We start from the raw sequence: 15,182 nt of genomic DNA, 5'->3' as shown, positions 1-15,182 counted from the left end.
AGGCTATTAAACATTTTGCATTCTATACGGCCTGATTATGTTATTATTTAAGCTGCATAGCCAATAAGAAGCGCCAATAGGATATTTGACTAAACCACCAAACTAGTTGAGGGTTTTTGCCTACCTGCAAGCATCCTCCAACTTCAATCTTTGGTTATTTATTAATTAATTTAGCTGTACTTTAATAGGATTTCCGAAGTGAAGCTATGTTGACTGGGCATAGCGCTATATTTTTTTCTGATCTGGGTTTTTCCCTTTCTTCAGGATGTCTTTCTCTCTTAAGGAGATGTGTGAAATGGTCAATGTCAGGTATGATAGGGTACTTGAGGCGAACGTGAGGGTCAACAATGAGGAGGAAGGTTTGTAGCAGGGGCGGACTGGCCGTCGGGCATACCGGGCGTTTGCCCGGTGGGCCGAGGTGCAATATGGGCCGATAGTCCCGATTTATTATTATTATTTTTTTCATATAATGGTCTGACCGGCTGGCCCACGAAAGTAGTTCATCAGCGGCCCTATTGACACTGGGCTGGCCCAATCACATCCCCTGGGCTGACCCAACACCAACCCCTTTCGATTTGGACCTGCCTACATAATGCATTAGGACGGTAAACAAACTCAGCGTGGCCCATGGCCTTGACATTCTTGACACGCGCACGCTAGTCTGCGGCCCATTGGCTGTCTTCTGTACTGACTATGGGCTCTTCCAATCATATCACAAAACACCTTCTACCTTTAGCTTGGTCGGTGCACAGAAACGCACGTTTCGTGAGAATCCTCCAGTCCAAAATGGAGAGAAAGAGAAAAGGGGGTGCAGAGAAACTGCGAGACAAGAAGAGGCTTGCTCTTCAAGCCAATGCTGCCAAATGTGGCAAAATATCAGAAATGTTTGCCACGGCAGGGCCATCCTCAGCTCCCGTGGATGACAGTGATGCTGGTGGCGATACGATACAACGACCTACGGTAAGCTTACTGATCATGAATTAAAACGTCTCTAAAATATGTTTGACTTAGGACCTATGTTCTATGGCCAAGTTCGTTTGCATTGTAAATACAAGACAAGTCTGTAGCTGTTGCTAGCCCTCAGCCTACTCTACTCTGAAACAGCCAGCCGTTAGCCTACACTCTAATGTTGTGTGTTTGAGTGGTGGGCTAGCCCGTTAGCCTATTGGTGCGCGGTCCAGATACCGAATTATGATAGCCCTATACTCCGTCCAGGGGTATTTTTCGGTAAATCACATTCAATAGTTTAATATTATAAATGAGATTCACACTGTCATAATTTAGCCTTGCACATATCCAGTCTATGGTAGCCTGTGAAGTGCTAATGTTAATGCATTGCGCCCTAACGTCATGCCATGCATTATTCAGAATGTACAGTCCCGTGCGTGAAGTTGACAAGCATTTGCAGTTAAGCATAGCCTCCGTGTACTTTTGAAGTTAAATTGAAAAAATTGTCTAATGCTGGTCGCTGGGACAAAACCAGTTGAAAACCCCTGTGCTAGAGAATAGCTTCTAACGCCAAATGCCAACCCTATGTTTGTGGGATGAGTAGTAGGCTCCCTTTTGACTGGGTAAGTTCACAATTTAGTGGGTACTACTCTTGATACAGTAGAATAACATCTGATCCATCATTTATTCTCTTCTCTATTCTTTGTCTTTGTCTTCTATTTTTCGTCTTTGTCTTCTATTAAACGCAGGTACACACCCAGTCGGATGAACTCTACCCATTACTGTGATGGACGTGGAGTATACTTTTTTTGTTAATAAATAACACCTTTTGGAAGTGTATAATGCGTCCACTCTCACTGATTGATTTTAACTCATTGCATGGCTTAAGGTATGTGGAAAATAGTTGCACAGTTGGAGTCAGGCTTTTAGCTAGGATTTTTTGTACAGCACTTGATAGTTTTTAGGTAATATTACAATTACACTGATTTATTTATATGTTTAGTAATTTAATACATAATAACAGTGAGTGTAACTGAAACTAGGCAACAAGGTACAAAATTCAAGTAACAACTTTAACAAAAAGAAACTTTCTACACAACTTTAAAGTGTATGATGTATATTGTATTGTATTGAATTTAGATTAACTAAGACCACCACCTTAACACACAAACTCTTGTTGAACTCATAAAGTAGTAGGTTCAGTGACGTGCGGTGAGACAGCTGTCTTCTGTAGCTTATGCGAGCCTGTGAATCAATGTTTCGTTGGAATCATGATGTAACGTTGTTGTAGCGGGAATACAGCAATGCTATTTTCTAATTGGCAGGGCATATGTATGATTCTAGACTTCGCTAGGGCACTGAAGCGACTGAAACGGTGAACTTTGATCACATTCAGCCAAGTTAACAGGTAAAACGGGAGAAAAATAGGGCGTCTTTAGGCCGTCCTGCCTAAAAGTAGGGTGTCCCATTTCTTCTTATTTTTTAGTAGACTATAGGGCAGACGCCCTGCTAGCTAAAAGCCTGGTTGGTGTAGACATTCGAGAGACCAAAAAGACTGAAAAGGTGTGTTATCGAATTTAGTGGGCCGGTCTGGTTCAAAATGCCCGGGCCGATTTTTTGTCCCAGTCCGCCCCTGGTTTGTAGGAAACTAAAATTGAGTCAACCAGACAGGAAAGTCTAAACTGTATTCATTACTCTAAATGGTTTCCCTCTGTCATTTTCAGATTCAGTTGAAAGTGACAGTGCAAATACAGCTGCCAATGAGGGTATGTACTTTAGGCTTAAATAATTTTTCTCCCAGTAGCAGCTACCTACTATTCTGCAACCCAAAGCCTATTGATGTGTTGCACATTAAGATGAAAGCCTGCCACACTTGTTGTTCTGATTCCCTTGATCAAGGAAGGAATCCAAATACTAACTCATCAAATTGTATGTAGCTAAATTAAAAATGATTACTCGTAGAGAATAGGTACGTTTGCTGCTCAGTTCTGAATTTTTAAAGCATTGTCGTGTGCTAAATGTACATTATATTTTATTGTTGTTAGATTCTCTGGAAAGTGATAATGACAATCACTCTGAAAGTGCCAGTGATGGTAAGTATCTTATTATTCTTATTCTCAGATTAGGCTACACTACAGCCTCCACCTCACATTGGTTTTGAGTTGGACAGACTAAAGCCCATTACTAATTACAAATCGAGTGTATTTAATCAATTATGAGTCCAAATGAATGCAATCTTATATCAGAATGATGTCATAAGTGCATTTGTTGTACTAAATGTGTTCCTCTATATTGCTCTAAGACTCACTTGAACACGATCCTGAAAATGACCCGGAATACACACCTGTCAATGAAGGTGAGTAACTTATTGTCAATTTGTTTTTTTACATTTCTGTCAGCTACTAATGGGCTCAGCCACACACACACACACACACACACACACACACACACACACACACACACACACACACACACACACACACACACACACACACACACACACACACACCACTGCCAAACTTTAATGCATGCCTACACACTGACACACATACTTCCACATGCTAAGAAACCATGTAAGAGAAATGTGAATTTGTGAAACATGTTTTCTTTTGTTTTTCTTTTAATCATAAGCTGTTGATGTTGATGTTGCTGTTGACCGGGGAAGGTCAAGAAAGAGGGCCAACCCAGACGCTTGGAAGGGTAACATTCAGAAAAGGAGAAGAATGAGGGGCCAATCATATCTTGGACGAAAAAAAAATGAATTCATCAACATAGAAGAAAGAAAAATGGAGGGGCGGTGCCTGGCTGAGGCCTGCCGGAAATCCAGCAAACTACACTGCACCGAAATCGATGAAGGGAAGAGGGAAAAAATATTCAAGTATTTTTGGGGGAAATTGGACTGGAAAGAAAGGAAAATCTATGTGAAGTCACTGGTGGAGGTGAGTGATGTCAAGCGGCGCCGGACAGAAGCGGTTCAGTCTCGGAGGTCAGCATCTCTCTGTTGTTTTTTATGTGTTGATGGTAGAAGGCTCAGAGTTTGTCAGCGGATGTTCCTTATCGACCCTTGGCATCAAGCAGTGGAGTGTTCTAAAATGGGTTGGAAGAAGAGATGAAAGTCCTGAGAAGACGGCAAGAGTGAGGGTGAGGACAGAGGAGCGGGACTTCCTAAAGTCCTTTCTTCTTGAACTGCCGAAAGTACCATCGCACTACTGTAGGTCCTCCTCTTCCAAGATGTACCTGGAGCCTTTATTCAAGTCAATCAATCATCTCCACTCACAATATAAGCAGACATGTGCAGCCAACGGCATCCAGGCTCTGTCAAGACAAGTGTTCAGTAACACCTTTAAAGAATTAAATCTGTCATTGTTCCATCCAAAAAAAGATCAGTGTGACACTTGCTGTGCCTTCAAAGCCGGGAACATCGAGGCTGCTGTGTGGGAGGAACACTGTGTTAAGAAGGACGAGGCACGAGCAGAAAAGGATAGGGACAAGCAACTTGCAAATAACACCACCTTGGTTGCATGCATGTGTAACGGAACAAATAAAATGAGTATGTGTATAGTTAAATCCTGTATCATTGGGTCAAGACTTTTATTTTGATATGTTGTTAATGTTGTATTCCGGATATCCTGCAGCAGAAAAGACGGTAACTGCTGCAGGTAGGTTGAGCATAAAACGTGTCCGCATGAAAATTTTATTAAAGTAATTCATTGATTCAGTAATTCATCAATATCATTGTCACTTATCTAGTGTAGACGGTTGTTTAATACACTCTTCATATATTTGGCATTGTATTGTTTCTTTTATTTGAGTTTTGATTTTCGTTTGCATTTGTAATATTGTATGTATTTTGTCTAGGCGGACCAGGAAATGCTCTAAACCTGTCCTTTATGTTGCTGACCCATTGTGCAGGTAACCGATAGGTTGTTTTAGTTAAATGTATGTTTATAATCCCACTTGTGGCGTTGCTAGCATTCAATGCTAGCATTCAAAATCTAGCCGGTCCCGCCATTTTTACATGCAATACCGCTGGTCGCCACATGAGGGGAGGGATCACCTGTTTATGCGCGCTGTTTAGCGCAACTGTTGTAAACATATATAATAAATTATAGAGCAGAAAAGACGGTAACTGCTGCAGGCGGACCAGGAAATGCTCTAAACCTGTCCTTTATGTTGCTGACCCATTGTGCAGGCAATAAAACCGCTGCACCCAATGCTGAGCGTCCGAGTCCATGCTTGAAGGAAAACAAAACACAACGCAGGTTACAGTGGTGCCGTGAACCGGATTCAACTGATTGGTCGCTGACCAACAACCCTTACCGGAGGGCCTGTTACCATTCCCACACTGGAGATCAACTGAGAACACTTGGGTATTGTGTTATATTTGGGGAACTGTAGAATCTATGAAATGTTATGAGTAGATATTAATGTGACTGTTTTAGTGCACATCGACATTTTGTATTTTTTTTTTTTTATTACTATTTTTTTTTTCTTCTCTCCGTCTTTTCCATTGTCATGGCTGGCTCACGGGTTACTGGAGCTCAAGGCTTTCTGACTCCTGTTAGTGTGGGTCGGGGTAGAGGTGTGTTGGGGTTGCCTATCCCTTTCCCTCAGCTTAGTGCGTCTGTGGGTACTACTGTAGGGATGGCAGCGAGGTCTCCACGTCCTGTTGTTAGTGACACACCACATGCTGCTCACACAGAACAAAATAGTTTCCCTGCGCAACAGGCCCCCTGCACTTCCACTCCTTTAACTACAGAGGACCTTGTAGGCCAGATGAGTGGCATCGTGCAACACATAGGTCAACAACTAGCAGACAGCATTCTCACACACTTGAGTAGGTCTAGTCCGGCGGCGGCTTTGTCTACTCCAAGTGTACACAGTGGTAGCTACGCTCCAGCTCAGGACTCTGTGTCATCAACTCAGCTACATGTAATGAGTCAGAGGAAGGTGAGAGATCCCCCTACTTTCAGAGGTGAGGATTCAGACTCAGTTACTCTTGAAGAGTGGATTGAGCTAATGCAAACTTTCATAAAGAAGGGAGGTCTATCTATTGGAGAGCAGGGTGAAGAGATTCTCATCCATTTAAGGGGCAAGGCAAAGGATGTAGTCAAAGTGGGCATTAAATCAAGTGGCGTTGACATCAGACATAGTCCAGCTTCTATCTATAGCCTTTTAAGGAAGCATTTCAGTTGCAAGCAGTTTTCACCACTGCCTCTGCAAGACTTCTACAGGACCTTCCCTGAACCATATTGCTGCCGAGTGTCTCCTGGAACAGGGTAAACAGCAAGACAGCTTGTCCATTGAGGTCACACGTATGTTCATTAGGAACTGCCCAGATTCAGGTCTATTGCTCACTTTTCGTTCTAAGACCATCGACAAGTGGTCGGCTGCAGAAGTGCAAGAAGTTTTGGATGAGTACCACTCAGAGAAGGTCATCAAAGCAGCAGGGGTAGGGAAAGATGGGGCTGTTGGGGAGAAGAACGTGGCTGTGAACAGGATGGAGGTGGAGAGTAGCCTAGCTCCCCTGTGTAGCGCTCAGCCAACACCACAGTCCACATCAGCTGATCACTCTGCTCTGGAGAGGATGATTGGTATGATGGAGAAGGTTCTTATGAATACTGCTCAGTCCAGATCAGCGGATAGAAGGACAAGTGGTCTACCTCGTATTCAAGGTCTTAAAGACACACCGTGTTTAGTTTGCAAAGACCCCTCTCATTCTGCCTTTTCACACTGTAAGGATAACAGACTGTGTTTCCAGTGTTTTTCTCCTGACCATGCAAGGGACAGATGTCCACGTAGGGGACAGAGTGCAGCACCCGGTGGCCAGGCGTCAAACTAACAGATCTGCGTGTGGGGGAGGACCACGTAGATTGTGAAAGTGTGCTTCCAACTTCTAGCTTTGAGGCTTTTTCTGACTATGAATCTCTTAGTCAGTTGTACAGTAGTGATTGTTCGTCAGAAAAGACAGTTATTTTTCAGAATTTGCAGACAGTTCCCAGGTCTGATAGTTTATTTTACACATCAGTTTCAATAGTGAATGGACTCTCTTTCAAAGCGCTTATTGATAGTGGATCCATGGCGTGTACTCTTAGTGAGTCTGCTGAAGCCATGTTGTTGAGATACATTCCAGGCATTTCAAAGCAGTCAGCTCAAGATATTGTGATTGTTGGCTGTGGAGGCCATCGTGTCACTCCAACAGCAATCTATGACCTCCAAGTCAGTGTGTACGGTTATTCAATGACTGTTCCCACTTTAGTTGTCCCAGGTCAATCTGAGGAGATGATTCTGGGCAGTAACGTCATCAAAAGGCTTTTGACGTGTCTGAGAGAGGCAGGTGGCAATTGGAAGCTCACGTCCATGCCCAGCAATAACCAGAGTAATGAATGCTCTCAGTTTTTGTCCCTTTTCTCCAACACTCAGAGGTGGAGAGGTGAGTCTGTGCCAGACAGAGTGGGCACTGTAAAGCTCATGAGAAGTGTGACATTAGAGCCACAAACAGAGCACCTGGTTTGGGGTAAGCTACCCGTGTCTTCAGCCTTGTCTGTGGGTAGCACAGTCATCGTTGAGCCGACCAAGTCAAGATCAAGACCTAAGCAGATAATGGTTGGCAGAGTGATCACACCGCTTTGGGGTGATGGCTCCATTCCGATGAAAGTTATAAACCCAACCAATCATAGAATAGTCCTGAGGAGAAATGCTAAGATAGCCGACGTGTCACCTTGCATTGCTGTGGAAGACCTGCCACAGCCAGAACAGATCAAGTCAAATGTGCAGTGTACGGACAGCAGCCCCTCAACTCCCTCAACTCCCAGGTCAGAGGAAGAGATGAAACGGGCCTTGTGCAGTTTGAACCTCCCTGACATTGATCTGGAGTCTTGTGAGGTGTCGGCACACTGGAAAGACAAGCTGCTCCAGACCATTGAGAGATATGAGTCAATATTCTCAAGAGACAAAATGGACTGTGGAGAAGCCAGTGACTTTGTCCATCGCATTCATCTGGCTGATGACCGACCCTTTCGTTTGCCTTACAGGCGTATACCACCAAGCCAGTATGCTAAACTAAGGACGACTCTGAACGACATGGAGGAGAAGGGAATCATTCGCAAGTCACACAGTGATTATGCATCTCCCCTCGTGCTTGTCTGGAAGAAGAATGGCGATTTAAGGATTTGTACAGATTTCAGGTGGTTGAATGCTCGGACGGTCAGAGACGCCTACCCGTTGCCTCACCAGTCTGATGTGTTGGCTGCACTGGGCGGGAACGTCTTCTTTTCCACAATGGATCTGACATCAGGCTATTACAATGTGCCTTTGCAGGAAGAGCATAAGAAATTTACAGCCTTTTCTTCTCCTTTCGGCCTGCACGAGTACAACAGACTGCCTCAGGGTCTCTCAAACAGTCCAGCCACATTCATGAGAATGATGATGTCAATCTTTGGCGATGAGAACTTCAGCAGTGTCCTGTGCTATCTGGACGATCTCATGGTGTTTGCTCCTTCCGAGTCTGTGGCCCTTCAGCGTCTTGAAATGATCTTCTCCCGTCTGTCGAGTCACAATCTGAAGCTGGCCCCAAAGAAATGCTTCTTCTTAAGACGTTCTGTTAAATTCCTTGGCCACATAATCTGTGAGAAAGGCATTGAGACGGATCGAGACAAGGTCGAGGCCATCAGCAAAATCCAGAGAGTTGATCTGATGGAGGCTGACGGGCAGACACCATGTTCAAAGAAGATCAGATCGTTCCTTGGTATGGTGATGTATTATCAACACTTTATTGAGGGATGTTCTGCGAAGGCCAAGCCACTCTTCAAGTTGACAGCAGGGTCCAGTAAGCAGACTCGTGGGAAGTTGGGGAGAAAGCCAAAAAAACGGCAGAGTGTCACTAAACTCGCCCTACTGATTGGACACCTGCTTGTCAGCAGGCCTTTGAAGTCCTGAAGTCAGATCTGCTACAGAGTGTGACCTTAGCTCACCCAATGTTCGACCAGCCTTTCATTCTGGCTGTTGACGCGTCTTTTGACGGAGTTGGAGCAGTCCTCTCTCAAGTCCCTCCTGGTGAGGAGATAGCAAGACCGGTAGCCTTTGCCAGCAGAACGTTGTCTCGGTCACAGATGAACTACCCTGCTCATAGACTTGAATTCTTTGCACTGAAGTGGGCTGTTTGTGAAAAGTTCAGCCATTGGCTAAAGGGAAGACATTTCACAGCATGGACTGACAACAACCCTTTGACATACATTTTGACAAAGCCCAGACTGGATGCCTGTGAACAGCGATGGGTGGCTAAACTTGCATCATACAGCTTTGACATAAAGTATGTCCCAGGCCCTAGAAACATTGTGGCAGATGCTTTAAGCAGAGAACCCTTCGTCCAGTCTTGCGTAAGCCACCGCATTGTTACCGAGCCATACATGTCTCTCTTGAGAAATTTCAGTGGTGTTGTGGATGACACAGTCCAAAATGCCTTCAGGTACTCCAACAATCATCAGATGGTCCTGAGATCAGGCAAAAATCCACATAACACGTCCGCCGACGAAGCCTCAGACACTGGTTCGGTCGGAGCTCCAGATGTTTCAGCTGTTCTGGAAGCTCATTCCAGTGGTGGTCTGAGTGAAGTCCTGGGTGCGAGTCCGGCTGTTCCTCAACTGCAGCAGGTTGACTCCCCCATTCCTCACAGCAGTCTTGTGAACCAACAAGGGCAGGATAGTACTATCAGCCGAGTCCTCTACTATATCGAGAGACGGCGGAAGCCATCGAAAAATGAGAGAACAGATGAGTCCTTCAGTGTGCGCCAGCTCCTGAAGTATTGGGACAGGCTCGTTATCCATGATGGCTTACTGTGCAAGGTGAGAAAAGATCAAGGCATGAACAGACGACTTTTTCTCTTTGTGGTGCCCAACTCTCTCAAAGCGCAAGTACTGAATGGAATTCATGATTCCGCTGGTCACCAAGGGAAGAGCCGAACGCTGTCTCTGGCTAGGCAGAGATTCTTTTGGGTTGGCATGAAAAGAGACGTTGATGATCATGTGAAAAACTGTCATCGCTGTGTTGTTGGAAAGACACCAGAGCCCGGTGCTTGTGCTCCACTTGAGAGCATCCGCACATCGGAGCCGATGGAACTGGTCTGCATTGACTTTTGGTCTGCAGAGGTCAATGATGGGAAGTCCATGGATGTGCTTGTTGTGACTGACCATTTTTCCAAAATGGCTCATGCATTCCCATGCAAAAATCAGTCCGCTAAGCAAGTGGCTCGGAAGCTCTGGGATGATTTCTTTCTCGTATACGGTTTCCCTAGGAGGATTCATTCTGATCAGGGAGCGAACTTTGAAAGCAAGTTGATCAAGGAGCTGTTGATTCTTTCGGGTGTCGAGAAGTCGCACACAACACCATACCACCCCATGGGCAATGGCGTGGTTGAAAGATTCAACAGGACCCTTGGGTCCATGATCAGAACGTTGCCTCCTAAGTCCAAAGCAAAGTGGCCCCAGATGTTACAGCTACTCACCTTCTGTTACAATTGCACAGAGCACGAGACAACAGGCTTTGCACCATTCTATCTGATGTTCGGTAGAGTCCCTCGTCTCCCAGTTGACGTCCTGTTTCAAACTGTGGTTTCTGACAATGTTGTGGTGGGTCACAATGAGTTTGTGTCACGCCTGAAGAAAGACCTGCGTGAAGCGGTGCAGATTGCACAAAGACACAGTCAGAAAGAACAGACTAGACACGCAAGGCTCTATAACAGGAAGGTCAAGGGGTCACCTCTAATCATTGGTGACAGAGTGCTCGTTGCGAACAGAGGTGAAAGAGGGAGAAGGAAGTTGGCTGACAAATGGGAGTCAACAATGTACGAAATTGTGGCTGCGAACCCTGACATCAATGTCTACAAGATCAAAGACGTTGCCTCTGATAAACTGAAGGTAGTCCACCGAAATCTACTGCTTCCTGTGAGCTTCTTACCGATTGGTGATGGAGAAGACACCCACACCAGGGGTAGTGGTGAGGTGGTTCCTGAAGTCAGCCCTTCGGAAGAAGTAGATCACAGAGGCGAGGTGGTGCCTGAAGTCAATCCTGTAGTTGAGGTGGATGTCAGTGAGGGGATGGTTCCCAAAGTCAACCTCCCAGGTGAGATTGATGGCAGCGTTGACCGGACTGTACACTGGGTGCTGTCCAGCCCTGATGATTCTGAGTTGGAGGATCGACAGACTAGCCTCTCTGAAGGACCTGATGTGTCTGATTGGGTGTCTGAGACATTTCACTCAGCTAGTGTCATCGGCAGTGATCGGAGGTTGGAGGACATTGATGTTCCCTCTATAATCAATGGCCGACACAGTACTGAGCTCCACCCCGTGGTCATTGCACATGAAGAGGTATCCACAGATGCACTTCCAGTATGCACTCAACCTCTGGGTGTTGAAGACACAGTAGCTCGAACCAGACGAGGCAGGGCTGTCAACCCTCCAGAGAGGCTCATTTGCGAAATGAATGAGCAAGTCCTTGACACTTCAGAGTCCACAGTGAACTCTTTCATTTATTTAGTTAAAAGTTTGTTTTGAGATTCAACATATAGGTACTAGATGTCAGTTTAGTCAGTCTATAGACACAGTAAGACACAGTTAGAGATAAGTATCATTTATAGCAATATTTGAGGTGTAACAGGCATCTCAAGAGTCTACTTTTGGTCTTGTGGATGGCGCCATCACATTCCTTAAGTACTCCTTAGTTGGAGGATTCCTTAATCGACAGCTAGTGATATTTGTTTTTACTGACTTGTTAGTGCCTGTATAATATATTTTTTTTCTCGGTTTTGAGGCCTAGGAGGTATTTTTTTTATTTTTTATTATTTGTTTCTATCTCTCTTCCTCTTTATTTTGGTGAGTGTTTTACCGCTACGTCCCCAATTTAGCAGGATTTAAGGGAGGTGTATGTAACGGAACAAATAAAATGAGTATGTGTATAGTTAAATCCTGTATCATTGGGTCAAGACTTTTATTTTGATATGTTGTTAATGTTGTATTCCGGATATCCTGCAGCAGAAAAGACGGCAACTGCTGCAGGTAGGTTGAGCATAAAACGTGTCCGCATGAACATTTTATTAAAGTAATTCATTGATTCAGTAATTCATCAATATCATTGTCACTTATCTAGTGTAGACGGTTGTTTAATACACTCTTCATATATTTGGCATTGTATTGTTTCTTTTATTTGAGTTTTGATTTTCGTTTGCATTTGTAATATTGTATGTATTTTGTCTAGGCGGACCAGGAAATGCTCTAAACCTGTCCTTTATGTTGCTGACCCATTGTGCAGGTAACCGATAGGTTGTTTTAGTTAAATGTATGTTTATAATCCCACTTGTGGCGTTGCTAGCATTCAATGCTAGCATTCAAAATCTAGCCGGTCCCGCCATTTTTACATGCAATACCGCTGGTCGCCACATGAGGGGAGGGATCACCTGTTTATGCGCGCTGTTTAGCGCAACTGTTGTAAATATATATAATAAATTATAGAGCAGAAAAGACGGTAACTGCTGCAGGCGGACCAGGAAATGCTCTAAACCTGTCCTTTATGTTGCTGACCCATTGTGCAGGCAATAAAACCGCTGCACCCAATGCTGAGCGTCCGAGTCCATGCTTGAAGGAAAACAAAACACAACGCAGGTTACACATGGATCTGCAGGGCCTTCTCCTCTGCCCAAAGCTTCAAGCGTCTGCCCTCTACTTCAAAATGAAGCTTGGTGTCCATAATTTTACCATCTACAATATGGCATCACATGAAGCGACAAATTACCTTTGGCATGAGGGTGAGGGGGGGGGTCTCTGCCAATGAGTTTGCCTCCTGCATTGTGGACTATCTTGAAACACACCTCACTTACACTGAATTCATTCTTTGGAGTGATGGGTGTGGTTATCAAAACCGAAACCTGGTCCTGAGCAATGCCCTCTTAAAGTTTGCCACTGAAAGAAAAAAGCAAGTGACGCAGAAGTACCTTCAAAGAGGCCACACACAGATGGAATGTGACTCTGTGCACAGTGTGATCGAAAGAAAGTTAAGGAACCGAGATGTACACGTTCCAGCTGAGTATGCTGCAGTCATTCGGGGAGCTCGTTCAAGTCCAAAACCATACGAGCTGAAGTATGTTGATTACAGCTTTTTCCAAGACTTCAGCAAAGTGAAAATCTGCAAGTCAATTCGACCTGGTAGCAAAGCAGGCGATCCTACGGTGCATGACCTCCGAGCAGTCAGGTCTGTACAGACTACTTTTTCATACATGAAATATTAGCCACATCATATTAAAATATTTTGTTTCCTAAATCTAAACTTGCTTTTGGTTCCCTCCTATTCTCTGTTCCCCGACATCCCTCTTTCCTTTCATCTCTCTATTAGATACAATGTGGACGGCAGTATGGAGTTCAAATTACTCCACTCCGACAACTGGCAACCCTTCACATCCCCATCCCTGAGGAAGGCGTGTGTCAGCGTGGCCCCACTCTATACATCCCCCCAGAAAATTAAAGCACTGAAGTTCAAGCACCTTCAAGAACTGAAACATGTCTTACCGAAGGACTTTCATCCATTTTATGATGCACTTGACCATGAGTGATGGTCAGCTCAAATAGCACAAACAATGACATACACACCACTATTAAACATTATTTATTTATTTATTGATAAAAGCCAGTGTGGTTTTTCTGACTACCTATATACATGTCTTATTGATTAATGTATTAATGAAATGTTATATTTATTGAGTATTGACAAGTAATTGTTTATGTGCATGTTTGAAAATGACTTGGTTTTATCTGTTGAACTCTTGGAATTCCTATCTGCCAATCTGACAGGAAAGACATGATTAAAATCTTGCATTTAGGCAAGTTGCTATTTTATAATTCCACCTGTAGTAGCAGTAGTGAGTCTAATTAGCCGTAACTGCTTAAACAGGAACGGGCTAGTTGGAGTTTAGTGAAATGGCAGCTTCATTTTTCCTTTTCTTTTCTGCAATACAGTGCCAAATAAATATTATTTTGATGATAGCCTGGTGAGACAATAGCTTTCCTTTACAGTAGGCCTAACTTTATCGCAAGAAAAAGTTTTCCCCTTGTCGCCTGAGACGTAGGTCAAGGAGTGGAGGAGTGACACAATTACGGTAGGTCTAACGTTACAACCTCTGTATAGCTTGTTAGTGTACTGATTCATTATCGCTTCATAGTTAGCAGGATACATAAATATGAAGGGACAATGAATCAGTAGACTGATTTTCATACTGACAAGATTTATAGGCTATGCTCAGTTTATTAAATAGCCTTAGGTTGGACGTAGGCTATTTAATAAACTTAGCGTAGCCTATTCATCTGTCAGTATGAAACGCGACTTGCCCATTCATGATCAGAAGAACGCGTATCGACCACCGTTACGGTAAAATATGCACGTATGTCCATTTAAACTCGATTTTGGTCAAATGTGAACTATACCATCACACTGGCAATATTACGACTACATTTAAAGACGACGTACCAAGTATGACAACGCTACGTTCAACTGCTTTGAAATTAGGGTGTTTTTTTCATTTCCTGAAAAGTAACCGTTTTGGATATACGCGAGTTTCATCGGACAGCGACGATATATACTTATTACACGGGTCTTTTCAACGTTCCGTTCACTTGCATGGGCACTTTACAACTTCCGGCGGTGAATTATTTTTATAAGCCCCTTCATGACCGGCGTTCTATACATTATCCCTTACGTATTTAATAGAGAAACCGAGCTTGTACACCAGAGAAATTACGAGCCTATAAGTCACTGGATGATGCTTATGAATACGTTGTCTGTGGTCATGTACAGAACGTCAAATACCATGACAAAGACTCTGAGTTTTATGTGGTGAAATCAGAATTTTGTATTATGTCCTCATTCCAGTCAACACGTTTAATCGCCTGCAGCCACAGACGCCGCCGGTTGCTCTTAAATGGTTGTGATCCTGTCGGAATCCTATACAACTTTAGTCCGCCGGTGGAATATCGATTCTGACAACCATATACGCAACAACCAGACATTTTGATGCTGGAAACTTTTTTTGATCCACTTTTAAACTCTTGCTAGTCAGTTGCTACCTCGTGTGTGAGTCAGAACGACTGGGAAACAACACCACTTCTGTTGCCGGCATGCGCACGCAACTATTTGATGACGTTGGCTGTAAAAGGGTCTATTGGAACAGCAGCAGACTCGATGACGTCACCACC

General features: G+C 44.1%; 1 protein-coding gene and 1 long non-coding RNA gene across 2 annotated transcripts; both read left to right on the top strand.

Annotated features, from left to right (window-relative positions):
- Nucleotides 1-480: 480 nt before the first annotated feature.
- LOC132469908 (uncharacterized) lies at nt 481-1,791 on the top strand. Its single transcript, XR_009528509.1, has 2 exons — nt 481-960; nt 1,698-1,791. It is a non-coding gene; the product is annotated as an uncharacterized LOC132469908 (long non-coding RNA).
- A 10,823-nt stretch (nt 1,792-12,614) lies between these two features.
- Nucleotides 12,615-14,570, top strand: LOC132469903 (uncharacterized). The gene is made up of 2 exons (XM_060068044.1): nt 12,615-13,188; nt 13,330-14,570. Exons 1-2 carry the CDS (start codon nt 12,716-12,718, stop codon nt 13,544-13,546), a joined length of 690 nt encoding a protein of 229 aa, XP_059924027.1. The 5' UTR covers nt 12,615-12,715; the 3' UTR covers nt 13,547-14,570.
- The last annotated feature ends 612 nt before the right edge of the window (nt 14,571-15,182 follow it).

The sequence above is a fragment of the Gadus macrocephalus genome, chromosome 12, assembly GCF_031168955.1.
Source record: "Gadus macrocephalus chromosome 12, ASM3116895v1".
In the NCBI taxonomy this organism is placed as follows: Eukaryota; Metazoa; Chordata; class Actinopteri; order Gadiformes; family Gadidae; genus Gadus; species Gadus macrocephalus.
Note: the sequence above shows the minus strand (reverse complement) of the source record. Positions and strands in the feature narration are given on the sequence as shown.

Bases quoted from the DNA above. Each gene is read 5' to 3' on its own strand.
- LOC132469903 (XM_060068044.1), top strand. From the start codon at position 12,716: ATGAAGCGACAAATTACCTTTGGCATGAGGGTGAGGGGGGGGGTCTCT. The intron at 13,189-13,329 runs GTCTGTACAGAC...TCTCTCTATTAG, and splicing joins CATGACCTCCGAGCAGTCAG to ATACAATGTGGACGGCAGTA.